The 19,349-nt window shown below is 49.7% G+C and overlaps 1 protein-coding gene across 2 annotated transcripts in view; it reads right to left on the minus strand.

Moving 5' to 3' along the window:
- Positions 1 to 16,260, minus strand: part of LOC135293197 (TOG array regulator of axonemal microtubules protein 2-like) — a 32,418-nt gene extending 16,158 nt beyond the window's left edge. The window contains exons 1-14 of one of the 2 annotated variants that reach the window (XM_064407183.1): positions 15,366 to 16,257; positions 14,535 to 14,572; positions 13,057 to 13,160; positions 11,985 to 12,123; positions 11,639 to 11,832; positions 10,163 to 10,290; positions 9,795 to 9,964; positions 8,902 to 8,973; positions 7,090 to 7,250; positions 6,600 to 6,646; positions 3,913 to 4,124; positions 2,241 to 2,401; positions 1,760 to 1,806; positions 92 to 180 (exon numbers count right to left, since the gene is read on the minus strand). In XM_064407183.1, coding sequence (XP_064263253.1) covers positions 92 to 180; positions 1,760 to 1,806; positions 2,241 to 2,401; positions 3,913 to 4,124; positions 6,600 to 6,646; positions 7,090 to 7,250; positions 8,902 to 8,973; positions 9,795 to 9,964; positions 10,163 to 10,226 — 1,023 coding nt within the window. In that variant the 5' untranslated portion in view covers positions 10,227 to 10,290; positions 11,639 to 11,832; positions 11,985 to 12,123; ... (1 more) ...; positions 14,535 to 14,572; positions 15,366 to 16,257. Of the gene's footprint in view, positions 1 to 91; positions 181 to 1,759; positions 1,807 to 2,240; positions 2,402 to 3,912; positions 4,125 to 6,599; positions 6,647 to 7,089; positions 7,251 to 8,901; positions 8,974 to 9,794; positions 9,965 to 10,162; positions 10,291 to 11,638; positions 11,833 to 11,984; positions 12,124 to 13,056; positions 13,161 to 14,534; positions 14,573 to 15,365 lie in introns of both variants that reach the window. The other variant, XM_064407184.1, reaches the window with a different exon arrangement.
- Between the last annotated feature and the right edge of the window lie 3,089 nt (positions 16,261 to 19,349).

Consider the following 19,349-nt stretch of genomic DNA (forward strand, 5'->3'; position numbering starts at 1 on the left):
GTGGAAGATTATGATTTTCAGTGGCATTTTGGGCCAAGCACTAAACAGCCACTGGAAAGGAAGTCTGCTCATCCCTGTTCTTATCCCTTACCTTTCCAAAGCTGTCCCTCCGCTCCTTGTCACTCCTAAGACCAGGACTGCTGGGATGATCTGTCTCCTTGGCCTGACTCAGTGAGAGGCCTGGGAATGGAAGCAAAGGTTCCTGTAAATCTCTGGCACCACGTGTTGGAAGCAAAAGAAGCTTTGCTTTCCTCATTAGATGTGCCCAGTATTCTGCAATCCTGTATTTGCAGGGAACAAAGTGCTCATCCAAAAGTTCCACTTTTGCTCTCCTTCCTCATTCCAGGGGTTTATTCTCTGCTTTCTTTTCAGCAGAGACATCCAAACCCAAATAAACATGACCTAGCTCAAAATAATTTTGATCTTGGCTGATATTGACAATTCAAAATGTCCTTAATAGAAATAGCTGATGGCCGGTCATTCTGAAACACTCCCCAACAGAGCTGGTAGAACTAGGAGAACTGATTCTTCACATGGTTTCACAGAGGATAAAAAAATGTAGCAGTCAAGCACTATGAGAGGTATACCTGTCTTAAAACTGGATTCTATCACCCTGCTAAATGATTGGGTCAGTAACAAAACAAAGACCGGAAAGGATGAATGACAGAAGTGATTTATAGTCCAGAATTAATCCAGAAAAAATGTCATTTACTTACTAAGGACTACCGCTGCCTAGCTGCAGTAAGCATTGCAGTTGCATATACACAATTAAGGAGTTATTCCAAAGGTGCCATACTCAGGATGTGGCAGAACAAACCCTGAGCAAAGGGACCAGGTGATCTGATCCCTTTTTCTGCATCAGCAGAATTACTTCTCCAAGTCTCATCTCTCCTATCATTACGCAACCAGAGATGCCAAAGGAACAACAACAGTGTCATTGAGGCTTACAGCTTGAAAGCAGTGGATGACCCAGAGGTGCCAGAGACTGCATTTTGTCTGGCATAATTCCACTTGTCTGGGATCAGGCAAGGCAGGGACAGGAACAAGGCAGGAGTCATCTCCTCCCCAGCCTCAGCCTGCAGCACTGACACAGGCACAGACAGCCAGGGAAGAGATTTGTCATTGGGAACCTGCCACAGGTGGCTTTGGCCTTGTGCTGTCAGAGGATGACAAACTCACACCCTGCCTAGGCTGCAGCCATTTGGAAGTCTCCTTCTCCTTCACTGGAAAATTCAAAAGGACTTTCATCATAGGAGGTATGCCTATTCCATACAGTGCAAAACAAGGAATAACCAAGTGCAGACCAAAAATCCATGAATCTCCATCAAATCTCAAAGGGTTCAGACCAGAAACTACCTCAAGGAATGGTTTACTCCTTCAAAAGCAGGAGGAAGGAGTGGAAACATTTCTCATTTCATACTAAATTCCTTCATTTTCTACTCTAATTTTGACACAAGAAAGGCTGCAGGGCGATAAAAGGCATGTGCAAGAATGTTTCCTCTTCCTGCACAGCACATCCAGGAGCCAAGGTATCCCCCCAGCTCCTGCCACTCAGCATTTCACACTGGAGGAATTTTCACTGCACTGCCAGAGAACACTCCGAGTCATTGGGCTCTGGGAGAGTCCACTGAGCCCATCAAGAAAATGAAATTAATATAAAGATATCTTTAAATGAATGTGTTTTATCCAAGCTTTCCAAGTGTCACCTCTGAGTCAAGATCCCAATGATCATTTTAGGACAGACATGCCCTGTACATACTTGCATGCTCCGGGGTCTTCTCTTGGCTTCTGCTGCTGGGTCTTGCCCTGAAGAAAATGGAGGACAAAAAAACATATGAGGAGCTAGAAGGAGAAGGGAGAGAATGGGTGTACCATGCAAGGAGGCAAACCTTCTTAGCATGGTCACTGTGACGAAGGATGAATTGTAACACATAAACCCAAATATGATTTATTGTCCTTAAGCTTTCAGTTGCTGGAATCACACAGAACTGGCCAAGCTCTGGCTGAAGTAACAGCCAAGTCCAGCAGGGGACCCATTCTGACATGTTTTGAAGCCCTGCCTCCTCTTCCCCAGCACCACCTCTGCTCTTGGGGCATTGCTCTTGGGTTTGACATTGGATGGGCAAAATGCGGAATATTCAGAGGTTTGCCTAAATACATGGGAGACTGTGCCAAATCACCACAGGAGATGGGAAGAGTGAGGTGAAGAGCACACTGGAGCAGCAGACACCTTGGCTTACCTCATCTCTTGGGACTCCTGCAATTCCATCTTTGGAGAGCTGTGCACAGACCCAGCAGCACTGCCCACAGGGGGAATTCCTGCCTTGCACAGACGGGGGATTAAAGATTTTCCCAATTGTCTCTTCTTCATTTCCCTGCCAGTGGAGCACAGCAAGGAGGTCTGGAAAGAGTAGAACACAGTGCTCAGATCAATCATCCACACTTGCCCCGTTTGATGCCTCAAGAATTTTATCAATGCTCTTAACTGGGACCTGGTAGGAAAAGTCAAACTGATGCAGCAGCTTGGCTGTGGATTGGGAATGCAAAGGGAACTGGGAGAGACCATGTCCCACATTTCTGAGCTCTCCCCACCTTCTCACTTCCCTGGAAATGCGACTACATTCCCAGCTGGCATCCACATGTTTGACATCAAGGTGTTCTGGGGTGCCACTGCCTCCCCTGGCCTTTTAGATGCCATGGCAGTGGGTTTAGATCACTCTTCTCTCCCTGCCCCTAATGTGTCTCACAGCCAGTGCTGATCTCCAGCCAAATCCCCACAAAGCCATTCTGCAGCATGTCCAAACCTGCTTGTCTCAAGCCCCTCATTCCTTCTGCTGCTGCCCTTCCCTCCTACACTTCCCCAGCAGCCTTGGAGCCCAGATGCTGCTGCTGAGCTCTCGGGATGCTCGCTGCTCTCCAGCTCCCACACATCCATCATCTCAGCCTCACTGCCATTCAGGAAGTTCAGCAGAGCTCCCTGCCCTGCTGCTCTCTGCAAGGTCTCTGCCTGCCCAACTTGCTCCAGGGCCCCCATGCCATGGCCAGGAATGGGGGAGGAGGGGCAGATGCACACCCATGCTTAGTATCCAATCATTTCTGGCCCCACTAGAGAGCCAAATCAGGACCTGTTCAAAGTACACTGAAAGGGTCAGTTCCTGTATACACTGAGCCCTTTCTCTGCAAGGCTGAAATCAAGTGCCCAAGCCTTTGATTGGACATTCTGTCAACCAAAACTGTTGTTCATCTGTCTCCTCCTGCACCCCACAGCAAACCCAAAACAACTGCACATCCTGGCCGTGGTGCAAAGAAAATCGTGTGCCTGGGATCTGGGCTGCTTTCCCGATGGCCACATGCCATCTCTTCCCTACGGACAGAGCCATGCCAGAGCACACAGCTGCCCAGAATCTGATGAACTCTGGAAATAGCATCAGAGATTGCTGTGCAGGGGGCATGGCTGTACCACTCACAAGCTCAGACAACCTGACTTTGCAGGTTCCAGCAATCATCTTTTTCCATCCAAAGCAGACACAGCTGACAGAAAACATCAGCAAAACATACAGGTGCATCATAGATACCTGTAGATTACTCAGTGGGGAAGGATTGCTTTCCCAGATTGCACAGCTTTAGCTGCTCTGACTGCTTGTTGGTGTTTTCTCAGCCATAAGACAGACGAGGAACTACAACACAGCCCAGAAACCATTCAAAGACCTCTCCTGCTATTGATACATGCTGAGGACATGACGTCTGCCCTACACACCCATTGCAAAGACAGCCTGAAGCGCAGTGTCCAGCTGAGCTCTTCCTTAGCTCAGCTGCTTCCCTGGGCTCACAGCACAGGAAAAGGCCTCCTTGCTCTGCCTACAGCACATAAAATGAAAATCTACCATCCAGGACTTAGCTTGGTCTCCTTACCTTATGTCCTTTTCCCTCTGAACTCTGCTCCGCGTTGTTTCTTCTGACATCTTCGTTGTCAGTGCTACTTTTCCCTTTCTGTTCCTCCCCATCATACATCTTGCTCAGCTTGATGGAAGAGCTCTCTTGGATGGGAGGCAAGGGCTTGAAGGGAAGGAGTGAAGCGGGACGTGTGTCAGGAAGATTCGTGGCAGGAGTGTAGCCAGTCAGATCTGCAAAGTGGAGACACAAAATGTAACACAGCCCCCAGTGCCAAGATGAAGCATCTGAAGCTCCGTATTTCATGGGACAGATTCCTTGGAAGCTTCTAAATAGCTGCACAGGGAAACATGCTCCTGCTGGCTGCAACTAGAAGCAGGCCAGGGGAAAACCCTGTCCCACTTCCACAGAGCTGCTACAGGAACAGCCTGGCCTCTGGGCTGCCCTGGGACAGCAGGGAGCCCAGAGCCCTGTGCTCTCCAGCCATGGCTCAGCTGCACATGCACCCTGCTGCTGCTCTCCCTGCCCCACAGCTGAGCAGCCCTACAGCTCCACGGGGCACTGCCAGCAGCACAGCTCATTGCAGGGGCACATGCAGGGCACAGCTGTTCCCTGCCAATGTGCACTCTCTGGGCTGCCACAAGACCCTTCCTCCCAACAGAGAGCGGCCAAGCTCCCACCTCACCTCTGTGTGAGGCTGAGCCATGCTCACAAGGGAACAAGTGAGTTCGGTGAACTCCAGTTTTTACAATCAATCCATCTAATGGGTGAGGCATGCAAGGGGTGTTTTCATTATTCAGAAGATCTCTCTGCTTTTTCTTTTCATGCAACTACCATCACTAGAATTCCTTTGAAATGTATGGAGCTGGCAAACCAGGAGAGAAAGCTTCTACAACTTTGCTTATGTGCTGTTCATTACCCATCCACTACTTTGAAATCCCTTTCCTTCTAAACTGTGGGCAACCCACAGTGGTCAACAGAATCTGACAATTACAACTCAGAAGTAATTGCTTTCCAAGTTAGTGTTCATGGCCTTTGTTTCAGTAACTCCCACTCAGTTCCAGGTTGGGTTTTATTGCTTCATTGCTTTTCTTTCTCTTCACAACAGAGGAAATGCTGGCACGTGAACAATGGCCCCTCATGTTGGAAGAAGCTTTGCAATCCAGGTTACATGACCCCAGTACTCAAGGAGTCTGCATTTGCAGGGCATAAACTGACCATTCAATTGGAAATTGCCACTTTTGCTGTGCTTCATTGCTCCATGGGTTTTTCTCCCTGCTTTCTTTCATGTAGAGAACAAACAACCAACATAAAACCCAAAACCAACATAAACATGATCTGCCACAACACATTTCTTATCTTGGCTAATACTGCCAATTTAAATTTTCTGAATGGGAAGAGTGGAGGGCAGGTGATTCTGAAATGCCCTCTAAACAGAGCCCTTAGAAGTAAGAGAACTAATTTTTTACATTATTTCACAAAGGGGAAAATAAAAAGGCAGCCAAGCAATACAAAACGAACGCTTCTCTTAAAACTGGGGCCTTTCAGCCTGAACAATGCTCTGGTCAGTAACAAAAGAGAGACAGGAATCATTCAACGACTTAAGTAATTTCCAATCCAGAATTAATCCAGAAAAACTATCCCCCTGCTTATGGAGCAATACTGGTCTAGTGCTGCATTCAGCATTGCAGCTGCATTCCAGCAATGAAGGAGTCATTCCAAATAGGGCCATACCCAGGATTTGGCAGAACTAACCCTGAGCAAAGGGACCAGGGGATCTGATCCCTCTTTCTGCATCAGCAGAATTACTTCTCCAAGTCTCATCTCTCCTATCATTACACAACCAGAGATGCCAAAGGAACTACAACAGTGTCATTGAAGCTTACAGCTTGAAAGCAGTGGATGACCCGGATGTGCCAGAGACTGCATTTTGTCTGGCATAATTCCACTTGTCAGGGATCAGGCAAGGCAGGGACAGGGACAAGGCAGGAGGCATCTCCTCCCCAGCCTCAGCCTGCAGCACTGACACAGGCAGAGACAGCCGGGGAAGAGATTTGTCATTGGGAACCTGCCACAGGTGGCTTTGGGCTTGTGCTGTCAGAGGATGACAAACTCACACCCTGCCTAGGCTGCAGCCATTTGGAAGTCTCCTTCTCCTTCACTGGAAAATTCAAAAGGACTTTCCATCATAGGAGGTTTCCCTATTCTTCCCAGAGCAAGACCATGAATAACCCAGTGCAGAACCAATATTCATGAATCTCCTTTAAATCTAAAAGGGTTCAGACCAGAAAATACCCAAAGGAATGGTTTTCTCTTTCAAAAGCAGGAGGAAGGAACGGGAACATTTCTCATTTCATGCTAAATGCCTTCTTTTTCTACTCTAATTTTGACACAAGAAAAGCTGCAGGGACATAAAAGGCATATGCAGCATGGAGCGGAAATGTTTTCTTTTTTGCGCTGCAGTTCCAGAATCCCCAGGTACCACTCAAGCTCCTCCCACTCAACACTTCACACTGGAAGAATTTTCACTCCACCACCAGAGAACACACCCAGGGACTGGGCTCTGGGAGAGTCCACTGAGACCATCAAGGAATTGAAATTAATTTAAAGACTTTTTTTAAAGAATGCGTTTTAACCAACCTTTCCAATTGTCAACTCTGAGTCAAATTCCCAATGGTCATTTTAGGACAGACGTGCCCTGTACATACCTGCATGCTCCGGGGTCTTCTCCTGGCTTCTGCTGCTGGGTCTTGGCCTGGAGAAAATGGAAGACAAAAAAACATATGAGGAGCTAGAAGGAGAAGGGAGGGAATGGGCATACCATGAAAGAGGCAAACCTTCTTGGCATGGTCACTGTGATGAAGGAGGAATTGCAACACATAAACCCAAGAGGATGCAAAGATGATGCATTGTCCTTAAGCTTTCAGTTGCTGGAATCACACAGAAGTGGGCAAGCTCTGGCTGAAGTAACAGCCAAGTCCAGCTGGGGACCCATCCTGACATGTTTTGAAGCCCTGCCTCCTCTTCCCCAGCACCACCTCTGCTCTTGGGGCATTGCTCTTGGGTTTGATATTGGATGGGCAAAATGCGTAATACTCAGGGGTTTGCCTAAATACATGGGAGACTGTGCCAAATCACCACAGGAGATGGGAAGAGTGAGGTGAAGAGCACACTGGAGCAGCAGACACCTTGGCTTACCTCATCTCCTGGGACTCCTGCAATTCCATCTGGGGAGAGCTGTGCACAGACCCAGCAGCACTGCCCACAGGGGGAATTCCTGCCTTGCGCAGACGGGGAATCAAAGATTTTCCCACTGATCTCTTCTTCATTTCCCCGCCCGTGGAATACAGCAAGGATGTCTGGAAAGAATAAAACACAGTGCTCAGATCAATCATCCACACTTGCCCCCTTTGATGCCTCAAGAATTTTATCAATGCTCTTAACTGGGACCTGGTAGGAAAAATCAAACTGATGCAGCAACTTGGCACAGGATTGGGAATGCAAAGGGAACTGGACAGGGAGAGACCATGTCCCACATTTCCATGCTCTCCCCACCTTCTCACTTCCTTGGAAATGCAACTACATTCCCAGCTGGCATCCACATGTTTGACATCAAGGTGTTCTGGGGTGCCACTGCCTCCCCTGGCCTTTTGGATGCCATGGAAGTGGGTTTAGATCACTTTTCTCTCCCTGCCCCTAATGTGTCTCACAGCCAGTGCTGATCTCCAGCCAAATCCCCACAAAGCCATTCTGCAGCATGTCCAAACCTGCTTGTCTCAAGCCCCTCATTCCTGCTGCTGCTGCCCTTCCCTCCTACACTTCCCCAGCAGCCTTGGAGCCCAGATGCTGCTGCTGAGCTCTCGGGATGCTCGCTGCTCTCCAGCTCCCACACATCCATCATCTCAGCCTCACTGCCATTTAGGGATTTCAGCAGAGCTCCCTGCCCTGCTGCTCTCTGCAAGGTCTCTGCCTGCCCAACTTGCTCCAGGGCCCCCATGTCATGGCCAGGAATGGGGGTGGAGGCAGCAGGGGCAGATGCACACCCATGCTTAGTATCCCATCATTTCTGGCCCAGCTAAAGAGCCAAGCCAGGACCTGTTCAAAGTTCACTGAAAGGGTCGCTTCCTGTCAGGGAAAAGGTCTCAGAGCTCTGCTGTGTCCTGGGTTGACTATATGATGCTTTTATCCCCAATTGTCTTGTTCTGTTTATACCGAATAATAAGTTTTACACCTTTAAGACTCTCTTCCAGACAGTGAAGAGGGGAGGGAAGAAGCGCACAGTTTGTTTTCAGACTGCTCTCACTCCTCCACATTCCTGCTCCTGGACTGTGTTGTCTGCGGATGGACAGACAGCCGGACAGAGCGCCTTTTCCCCTTTTTTTCTGCTTTTAGTTAGTTTTAGCTAGCTGAGGCAAAGAAGTTCCCTGGACCGTGATTTTTTTCCTTTTTCCTTGGACCTGTTCAACCCTGCTCTGGACTGAACACCCAGAAGAGCACCGGCAGCTCCACCTGTGGCCCCCTGGCCGGGCCTGGGCCGCGGCGTTTCCAGCACCAGAGACTGGTCAAAGACTGAGTGAGCCGAGCTGCAATCCGGGGAGGGGAATGTTCTGAGTTTGCTTTCTTTGGAGCAGTGAGAAGTTTTATTGTTTAATATTGTTTGGGTTCTATTGTTTAATAAACAGGTTTCTTTCCACTTTTTCTCCAAGGAGATATTTTCTCCCGAACAGGTTAGAGGGGGGAGGGGCAATTGAATCTGCTTTTGTAGAGAAGCCCCTTTGGGGGTTATCTCCCAAACTTGCCCTAAACCAGGACACAATGCCACCCAGACAGACAGTGCCCAGGGAAGCAGTGCCCATAAGGAGCCCAGAGGAGTCCAAAACAGCACACAAACTCTCTTTCCACACTCTGTGCCTCTTGACTGCCTCTGCTTGGTAGCTTTTCTTCTTCAGCTTGCATGAGGGCAATTTCCCCCTTCATCTCAAGCAGCCTTTTCTCCTGCTCCCTCTGTACCTCTGCCAGGAAGTTTGACCGTTCCTCCAGCTGCTTCCGTGCCTCCACATGCTGCTCTTCCAGTTGTCTCTCCTGATGAGGGGAACAGACAATTCCTGATGAAGTCCAAGCAATGCTCCCCATAGAAAGAAATGGAAGCTTCATCCCTCCAACAACCCCCCCACCTGGAAAGTGCACATGAGTCATGACTTTGTGCCCTCCAGCAATGCTGTTCTAAACCAAAATGTAGAGGGAGTGTCAGCAGGTGGAAGGAAGGAGATGCCACCTTCCTTCCCTGCTCTCATGGCTGCCTGTTTTCTAGCCCCTCTCTCCTCAGCATTTCTGCCTGTTCTCAGAGGCTCGGTGCTAACATTCCCCCTGCCCTTTCATCAAGGAAGAGCTGCACATGGACTGCAGGATGAGGATGAGGCCAGCGCCTCAATGATCCAGTCACAAGGCAGGCCACCAGCTGAAATACCAGCAACACAGGGCCTCTTGCATATGATTCAGGCCCAAAGACATCTGTCCACCATGGCCTCCCATGGACAGAAAGCAAGGAACCCAGTTGCTGGGACTGCAGTTGGCAGCAAGGTCAGCAGCCGCCTGCTGCATGGCACAAAGCTGTGGGGAAGATCCTGCCCCTTCACTGCCATGCTTTGGGTGGCGACCACCCAGCCTCCTAGGGAACTTGGCTGATGCCCATCCTCAACCTGTGCATGCATATACTGTCCCAGCATTGTCCTCTGGCTCTTCACAGGCCTTCAAGTATGAGCCCTTGAAGGGCCCTGCTGCCTGGCCCAGCAACGTCTGGCCTACAGCAGATGCTTGTGGCCATGTCACATACTCAGGCTGCTCTTCTGCTGAGACAGCCCACCAAACCTGCCTGAAATCTTCAGGGGCCTCTTGTTTCTTACCAGTTCTTGCATGAGATTCGTTTTTTCCTCTTCCTGGGCAGAGTGCCAGAGTCTCAGAGCCTTGCAGCACTGCTCTTGTGCCCAGCGGAGCTGTTCAGCCATGTCTTCACATTGCTGCTGGCTGAGAGCTCTTACAGCCAGCAGCTCACGACGAAGGCCCCTCACATCCTCTGCAAACATGACACACAACAGCAGTCAGACACTCCACAAGCAGAGCAATCTGCTGGCCTTAAGCCCTTCCAGTTTCAGGCAAGGAGGGACCTGCCCTCAGCTGCTTCACTGCTCAGAAGCCCTGGGCACAGAGCTGCCTTCGCAGCCACTGCACTGGGCAGGGCCATCAGCAGAAACAAAGCGCACCAGGCTCTCACCCAGTATTGCCTCCTTGGCCTGCCTGGCCCTGTGCACTTGGGCTTCCACACGGCTCCTGGCCATCTCCAGCTCCCATAAGTGCTGCTGAGCCTCCAGCAGGCTGCTTTGCAGGCTCTCCTTCTCTGACCTACAAGGCATGAAGATGAAGAGCAATTGCTCCTGGCACACAGGGGCAGCTTCTCCAGTAAGATGTGCCTTAAGATCCCTACACCTTAGTATGCAAAATGGCTTGCATGGAATCTCAGATACAGCAGGACTATTTTGCCACTTTACACAGCAAATCAGGCCCCTCCAGGTGACTGGGCAGCCTTTTCTCATGTCCTAGCCCAGCTCAGTTTGGTCTCAGCAACCAAAGCTGAAATTGCTGTTGCCTGACCTAGCACACACGGGTGTGCCCACCAAGTATCTGCAAAGGGACAAAAGCCCAGCCTTTGCTCACAGCCCTGAGCTCATCAGCACTTCCAAGTCACTCTGCAGGTGCAGGACAGAACAGGGCTCTCCTGGCTGACTCCTCAATGCTTCATGCCATTCATAGTGGACGTAGAGGTACTTTGTTGGCCAGGCACTCTCTAAGTAAAAGGGACTAAAGGAATTCACCAAACCATATAGCAAAACCTCTGGCTTCTGGCAGCATGAGTAGGAAACCAGAAGTAGGTTTCTATCTGCACAAGAACTCACTAGGAGGAGGGACAGATATCTTGCAAATTAAATTACTGGAATACATGAACAAGACCACTTGCTACCTTTATTTTTGGCTAACTAAGCCAGCAGTGCCCAAATATCTGGGCACTCTTTAAAAAGGAAGAAGGATCAGCCAAAAAGATCCTTGACAGGTTACAGAGGTGGCTGGACAAGTGGGCAAGAATCAGTGCTCAGCAAGAATCCCCAGACACTGTCAAGAAGTCACAAGACCTTTCCCTTCTGCTGCTGCTGCTCTTTATAAGCAGTTCTAGGTTCTGCACCATCCTTCACAGGAGTCAGCTCTGCAGGCTCTCAAGATTTTCAGCATGACCCTCCAGCTTCACCTGAAGCGCCAGCGCCCTACTCACAACATTCACATCTAAGAGCCTTGAATTCCAAAAACCCCATGTCAAACAACTTGGCAAGCAAAGATTGATGGTCAGATGCACTGAAGGAGAAAGCAAAACCAGAGGGAAACTTCTGGTTTCAGCAAACATCTGCACAGTGTCCCTGGTCCTCAATTCAGTGCCAAGTTGGCTTGCTTTGCACTTGTCACAGGAATGTGCAAGGGGTCCCAAGCAGGCACCCAAAAAATGCTTTGAGAGCTTGAGCTGGCAGAAAAGTAAGATTCACATCACAGTATCCTTCTCTTTTTGCTTGTATCTCTTTGCTTCTCTGTCCGACAAACATCTGGAGAGCACAGAGCAGGCAGTAAATCCTGACATAATGCTCACCACCTTTGTAACTACAGACCTTCAATAATGTCCCACCCAGGGTCTCCTCCCTGCCTTTACCTGGCCTCTGCCAGCTGCTCTGAAAGGCCTCACAGGTCCCGCTCCGTGGCTGCCAGTCGGGCTTCCAGGGCAGCGTTCTCCTGTGCCAGCACTGCCTTCTCTCTGCACACCTGGGACAGGGTGTGCCCTTGGCGGGAGAACTCCTGCAGCAGCTTCTCCAGGCCCCTGTGGGCTGGCCGCTGCCGCCGGAAAACCTGGCAGTGGAGGGGCACCATTTTTCAAGAGGAACAACAACAACAACAACACAGGCTCGGTCTCAGCTTGCTGCCAGAAGCAGCATTCGGGGGGGTCTTGCTAGGACAAATCCCTCTCCCACAAGTGCTGCCTAGGAACAAGGTGAGCATACCTTTGGCACAGCCAGAGGAACCGCTTCCTTCAGCAGATCCCTCTGAGGCTGCCATTCCTCCGCTGTCGCTGCCGCCACTTCAGACGCCCTCTCTAATGAGGAGTGGCACTTTCTCTCAAATGCAGCCAACTCCTTCCACCTACGGCAAGCAGACAGACAAACAAGCCTTTAATTGCAACACAGTCTCCTTGCAAGACCAGGACAGCATAGCATGTCCCACACAAGGCAGTCTCAGGGGCTTCCAACAGCCCTCTACTTCCACCTCAAGAGAATGCTGCAATTCCCTCCCTAGACCAGCATCTCTCTTTGTTGTTCATGCAGGTGAAAGAGTCACCACTGAGGAAGTCAAACAAGCTTCCAGAAGCCACAGAACACTTCCAGAAAGCTCAGGTACTCTCAGCTGAGTAACAGCTTCCTGCCTGCTAGCTCTTACACTCCTTTCTGATTACGGTGGATACTGGACTTGCAAAAGTTCTTCTTTGGCTAAGACATGCTTGCTAAGTCGAGATGAGTACTGCCACAATTACTCTTGCTTTCACTAGTGAAACAAGGAAAGAGCCTGCAAGCCATAGCTTGGGGAGGAGGTGGGGACGATTTTCCAATCCAGTTATCAAAGGATGGTTAGGCTGGCAGAGATCGCAGGAAGCCTCTAGCCCAGTCTTCAGTTCCAAGCACTTGGGTTCAGCATCTGGACAGGCTGCTCAAGGCCCCATCCAGCTGGGGTTCTGAATTTCCAGGAGTGCAGTCTACACAAGCTCTCTGAGACACTTGTTATGCTGCATGACTGCCTTTGCAGGTCAATGCTTTGCTCTCCTTAAGCCCAGCCTGATCCTCCCTTGCTTTTACTCTGGTCTAGTTTGGAATGCTTTTTGTCAAGGTTTAAGGAGTGAGTCCCAGGAGGCAGCTGTGCTCTAGGTTGCTCAGCAGCCAGACCTGCCCTGGGCTGCCTTCCCCCGTCTGTGCTGAGCAAGTCCAACAATGTGAAAGCCAAATTTGTTCTTTGACATTGGGCCTCCTAAAGCCCAGCAATGCCCACCCCTGCTCAGAGAAAGCGAGAAAGCTCAACACAGACCTGAACTCCTGGGCGCCGTGCACTCTGTCCGTGCTCTCCTGCCGCTCCGCCTTTCCTGCCTGGGCCCAGGAGTCCTGACTGGCAAGATCCTCTCCTCGTGGGACCTGCAAGGAATAGGCAGGGAAAAAGCACAAACAAGCAATCAGGAGCAGGGAAGTTGGCTCCTGAGAGCTGGCAGAAGCAGCAAGCAACAGCTCACCTGAAGGCAAAAGCTGTTGTGTGGGGCTGTTTATGTGGTGTTCATGTGGTGTTTATGTCCCAACTAACCCTGGAGTTGTTCAGGGAGTATCTGAGTAGAAGCAGGGAACATTTCCCTGCTCAGCTCTGCTCAACTGGCTTCCCCTCAGGATTTCAGGCCTTCAAGAGCAGCCAACAGGAACTGCATTCCAGTCCTTCACAGACAGATTTTGTCTCTGCCATGCAGAGCTGCTCAGGAGTCTTTTCAACACACTTGGGTCATGTCAAAGTTAAGGGGGCAGTGGAAGCAGTGCCTGTAGCTACCTAGATAGGGCGTGGAGAGGGGTGGGTCCCTGCAGGCAACAGCGGCTCCTCGGCACCCCTCAAGGCTGTGAACTGCACCTGGGGACCTCTCTCTGCTGACAGCAGGGAGCCTGCACAGACTCTGTGCACAAAGGGGCTGACTTCCACACCAGTAGCACTAAAGGACATCATGCTACCGCTTCTCTGACACCAAGGCAAGTTCACAGTCCCTGTGAGAATGCCAGGAAAACGATGCCTGCATGTCAATTTTCAGATGCCATTTCCCACGGGTCAGTGGCTGGGCTGAAGAGTGAGGTCATGGCAGGACTCCAGCCCCCAGCATCCTCAGCCACAAAGGGCAAGGGCTGCCTGCTCAGAAACTTGCAGCTCTGCACTGCCCCAAAGCTTTGCACTCAACCAACCAAAGCTGCCACTGATTGCTGCAGGATGCTCAGGCCCTGGACTGACAACACCTGGAGGTTTGTTATCCTTTGTGTCCCCTTTAGCCTCTGGAGGCAGAGAGCGAGCCAGAGGAGGTTCTGCTGCTGCTGTGGTGCTCTGCAGACAGGCAGCAGTGTGAGGGACAGGGAGTCACCTGTCATTTAGAACCTGATTTCTTCTGAGCTCTATTCCCAGCTGTCCTAAGCACAAGTCATGAATTTGGATAAAAGTGAGATGCTCAGGCATTAAAACTCAATTAAAAAGGGCTGATAAGTCTAATGTTTAAACGGGATTGTGCATGCTTCTGCAGGAGATATTTCAGGCTGGCTACAATCAGCATGCAGCCTCCTGTCTGCAAAGCTTGACTTTCATTAGTTAAAACCTCCTCAGTGGAAAAGGAGGAAAGGGATGGAATCCTTCTGGTAGTGTTCATGCAGATGCTGATGTGGACTTTCTTTCAGCTTGCCAGGCTGACACTGTACTGCAACAGGCCAAGCCCACAGCTTTCTCCACACTCCTCAGACACCAGGAATGTCAAGGGTGCCCGTCCCACTCACCGAAGCGCGCGCTTGACTCCTTCCACCTCTGAGGCGAGCTGCCGGGGGCAAGGGAAAATGAACCAGGTGCTGTTAGAAAACTGTTTGTGCGGAGGAATCCCACAGAACAAGCCCACCCAAGCAGAGAGCATTCTCCTTTCACAACATCCCTCCAGGAGCAACACTTCTTTAACACAGCAAGCAAGACTGCAGGCCAATACCCTAGGCTGTGTCTACCTTTTGCTCGGCATTGCCACTAAGGAACTAGAAACTTGGCCTTGAAGATGCAAATTGTTCCTTAGCAGGCAGTGCCTGCATTGGAGCTCATTGTCTACACTACAGCTAAAGCAGCTTTTTTCTCCTCTCTTTCCTGGACTTGCTTTTTCTTTTTGTAAATTGCATGTAGCATGTGCCATGTGCTTGCCGTAAACAATTCCCTACAAAACCTTCCACCAAACCCCTCTCAGCACTTGCAGTTCTGTTGGGCCTCAGCACAGGCCCAGCTCTGGGCTTCAGGAGCACACACAAAGTGCTCGGCAGTTTGCCCTTCAGCACAGAGCCAATGGCTCTTGGAGCACACAGAGGGGGTCCAGTTACACAGGCACATCCTTGAAGGATGGAATGCAATCAAAAGATGCTTTTCCTCAGTTCTGGAGAGACCTGCATAGTTTTTAGGAGGATGCCTGCAAAGCTCTCCCAGTCTGCATTTTGGAGGTTCCTACACCCTGCTGGGCAAGAGACACCCCCGTCTCCAGCGGAAGCTCTTGACAGGAGCTTTACCAAACAAATGGCATCTTTATGCCATTTTTGTTCTAATGTGCTGCCCCAAGGGGAAAAACAACTTCTATTTACCAGCCAAACGAAGAAAAGCTTTCCGAGAAGCCGCCAATGAAAAGGCGCTGCTGACTGCTCTACGGACTCGCTCCATCCTTTGAGCAGGGCTGCTCGAGTCCGTAGGCCAGGAAACAACAATGGAAAAAATCCCCACTTGCACAAGTCCCGGGACTGTGCAAGTAAAAAGGGGGAAAACAGGACACTTGCACAAGTCCTGAGACTGTGCAAGTAAAAAGGAGAAAAACAGGACACTTGCACAAGTCCTGAGACTGTGCAAGTAAAAAAGGGGTAAAACAGGACACTTGCACAAGTCCTGAGACTGTGCAAGTAAAAAGGGGAAAAACAGGACACTTGCACAAGTCCTGAGACTGTGCAAGTAAAAAGGGGAAAAACAGGACACTTGCACAAGTCCTGAGACTGTGCAAGTAACAAGGGGTAAAACAGGACACTTGCACAAGTCCTGAGACTGTGCAAGTAAAAAGGAGAAAAACAGGACACTTGCACAAGTCCTGAGACTGTGCAAGTAAAAAAGCGGTAAAACAGGACACTTGCACAAGTCCTGAGACTGTGCAAGTAAAAAGGAGAAAAACAGGACACTTGCACAAGTCCTGAGACTGTGCAAGTAAAAAAGGGGTAAAACAGGACACTTGCACAAGTCCTGAGACTGTGCAAGTAAAAAGGGGAAAAACAGGACACTTGCACAAGTCCTGAGACTGTGCAAGTAAAAAGGGGTAAAACAGGACACTTGCACCAGTCCAAGGACTGTGCAAGAAAATAGAGAAACAAAAGGACACCGGCCGTAATCTGAGAACAACTCAGACGAGGTGATCCTCCTGCAAGGAGCACGCCAAGAGCTGCTCTGGATGCTGAGGCCTTGTGGGCACCAGGAAAACCTCCTGCTGACAACGCTGTGACGTGGCAGCCCTCTGCTGACATCACAATAGCAGCCGCTCTGGCTTGCTCTGTGAGTTCATGCATGGCAACCAAACCTCCTCTACAGCTAATGCAAAACAAAAGCCCCGAAAGTTCTCCTCTGCCCCAAAGGAGCACAAAACCCCCTTGCAGTCCATAACCCACAGCTCAAAGGATCCCAGAGTAACACAGAACAGGCATCAAGCCCATTCACCCTGTACGCCAAGCTGAACACTCAGAAAGAGCCAGCATGTGAGGAAACCAAAGGCAATGTGCCCTTTTGCCCAGCAGTGCTTCTGACTAAAACCAAGAACTCTTGGTTAAATGCTGTGGATGAAATTGTGCTTTGCTAATATACTGGAGAGTTCCCTCAACTGGAATGCCTGTCATTCCCACCCACTTGCTGCATGGCTAACATCAACCAGCAAACTGTAGGGCTTGCTGAAGGAACAATGACACCTAAGTTGGGAGAAAAAGCCAAGTAACCAACCTGCTGCACACACAGCACACTGCTGCTGCACAATTACAGCACCTCAAAGAAGCCTTTGGGACCTGTGCCTCACTTCTGGCAGCTTCCCTGCAGTATGCATCTGGCAGTCACAGGGATCTGACTCCAATGGACACACAGAAAGAAGGAAAAGAACCTTAAATCCCAATGTGGGACAATGTAGAAGCTGGTGGGGGGAGGAAAACCACCAAAATGGGCAAGTCCCACCTAAAAGGGAGTTATGAGGCAGAGACCAAATAGCTCAGCTGGTGGGCACACCTTAGCAAGGCAGGCTCAGGAAAACAGAGCAACCACAAGCTTTCCAAAGTTCAGAAGCTTCCTTCCCCCTCCTCTCCTCTGCCCTTGGAACCAATTTTTTTTCTCCCTCCTAAAAATAACTTCATGAGCACGAACAGAAAGTGCCTGGAAAAACCACCAGGTCTCAGTTAAAAACTAAAGGAATGGAGAAAGATCTGGGCTTTTGCTGTTTGCCTGCTCTTGCAGCCATGGCAGCATTTTGGAAGGGCTCTACACAAGTCCAGGTGTTTCCCAGCTCCAGGACCACCTCTGGCATGAGCCCAGCAAGTGGAGTGGAGAGAGCAGCTGGTCAGACACCACATGTGACAGCTGGGAGGCTGCATATTGTCCTGATGCAAATTCCCTTTCCAGAAATACCAGAAGTACCCGTAGCACTCCAAAGGTGTATAATGAATCAGTTCAAATGTTAACTCATTTTGCTCTACTCAGTTCCAAAGCTCGGGTGACTGAAATTAGTTCTACCTTCTGGGCTGAAACATCAGAGGGGAGTGCCCCCGATTGGATTACCTCGGGCTGTGGAGTCACTGTGTATCCAGATGTTTGGATAGGAAGATTGAGGGCATGGTCCTGTGAGAGAGCAGCTGCTCCTGCTGCCCGCTCTGCCTTTGGCATCTGATATGCTGCAGGTGTGGCAGCTGCAGCAGGATTTCCTGTGGGAAGAGGCAGCACTGCTGCCATGGCCCTCAGATTGCAGGGGCCCTTGGCTGTGCCCCCAGCACAGGAGTGTCACCCACGGGGGGGCACAAGGGGAAGGGCATTAGGAGGGAGAGAAACCAGTGTCTAGGGAGTGTGTGAGGGAAATAACAATTGATTTCCTTTTCCTTGAGTAAAGAGTTGCAAGAGCCCTGCTAGAGCTGCTGGTGGCTTGGCCTCTTGCAGGGCTGGGGAGAGCCCTGGGGCCAGGGCCCCTCCTCTTTTTGGGACACCAGGTCTAGCTGGGCAAGTGGCCCCTGTTCCAGCCAGGAGCAGAGGTGCTGTGCCTTCTGCCCTGGGCACAGGGACCTGCCACTGTCACCAGCTCTTTCCACAGCTCGTCCTGGTGCTGGGCCTGCCCTGAAGGGATGGGCACAGGAGGGGAGTGGCTGTGAAACCCAGGGCGGGGCTTTCACATTGACTGCTCTCAGTGAGTGTCTGGAAATGACAGTTTTCCATCTTCTGCCAACCAAGGCTGCCAGTGTTTCTGTGTTTGTATTGATGAGAAGGGTAGAGTGTGGGCTTGTGATTTCATGGAGAGGCAAAGCAGTGTCTGAATTCAATTGATTTCAATTTTTTCTTTCTTGGTATTTTGTCTGTGAAAAGTCCGAAAATGAAGGACATCTTTCTGGAATCTGCTGTCTGTGACCTCAGTACTGGCCGAGTGACCTTCAGAACCTTGAACTGACTAAGCGAGTGCATGAACTCTATTAGCTCTTTTTAGAGGGAGAAAATAAACCAAACCCAAACCTGTTTTCTGAATCTTTGGAAAATCTGACTTATCCAAGACAGTATCATTTGGAATGTACAGATTTTCTGTTCATCATTCATTCAGGCGCCTGTGAAGCCAGACCAGCAATGCTCTCTTCAAAGATTTAACACAGCTGATTGACATCAAGTCACTTGAAATTTTGCCTCAACTTTCAATGATATTTTGAATATGAGAATTTGCATTTCAGGGAGGAACAGAATGCATTTGCACAGTTCCATTTTGGGGTTTTTTTTTTTTTTTTTTTCAACACACAGATTCTCTCATTTCCCCTTCTGTAATCTTAAGCATTAAAGTTAACCATCTGCTTTGGAAACGCAGCTGAAATGTAACTCTTTCTGCTTTTTTGCTTAACTTTTTTTAGGGGCTGAAAATATTCAGTTGTAATTTGCTTGATAGAATTGTTTGTCACTGTGGGATTGGAAAAAGTTCACAAGAATTTCCCCCATCTCAGATTTTAAAATAATTGAAAATGTTATTATAAAGACTATTTGGCAATATTTAATTTTTGCTTCCTGTGTAACTTTATTAAATCTGTACTTTAAAACAAGTGTTACCTAGCAGGCTTTCAGTTCAATGACAGCAGTTGCTTTTCAGCAGGCTGATTTTCCTGTAGGACTAGCCAAGGAAAGTACCTTAGGAAACTGAGTTTTCCACATTGTTGCAGTGTAGGAATGGTATTCCCTAGTTGAGTGCTCACACTGATACCCCTCAGAGCACGTGCCCCTCACTGACTTCCCCACCACTTTCCCTGTGGCAGGATGGAGAGAAGAGCACAAATGGGTAAAGATCACGGGTTGAGATAAGAACAACTTACTGGAAA

Source organism: Passer domesticus, unplaced genomic scaffold (genome assembly GCF_036417665.1).
Source record: "Passer domesticus isolate bPasDom1 unplaced genomic scaffold, bPasDom1.hap1 HAP1_SCAFFOLD_85, whole genome shotgun sequence".
NCBI lineage: Eukaryota > Metazoa > Chordata > Aves > Passeriformes > Passeridae > Passer > Passer domesticus.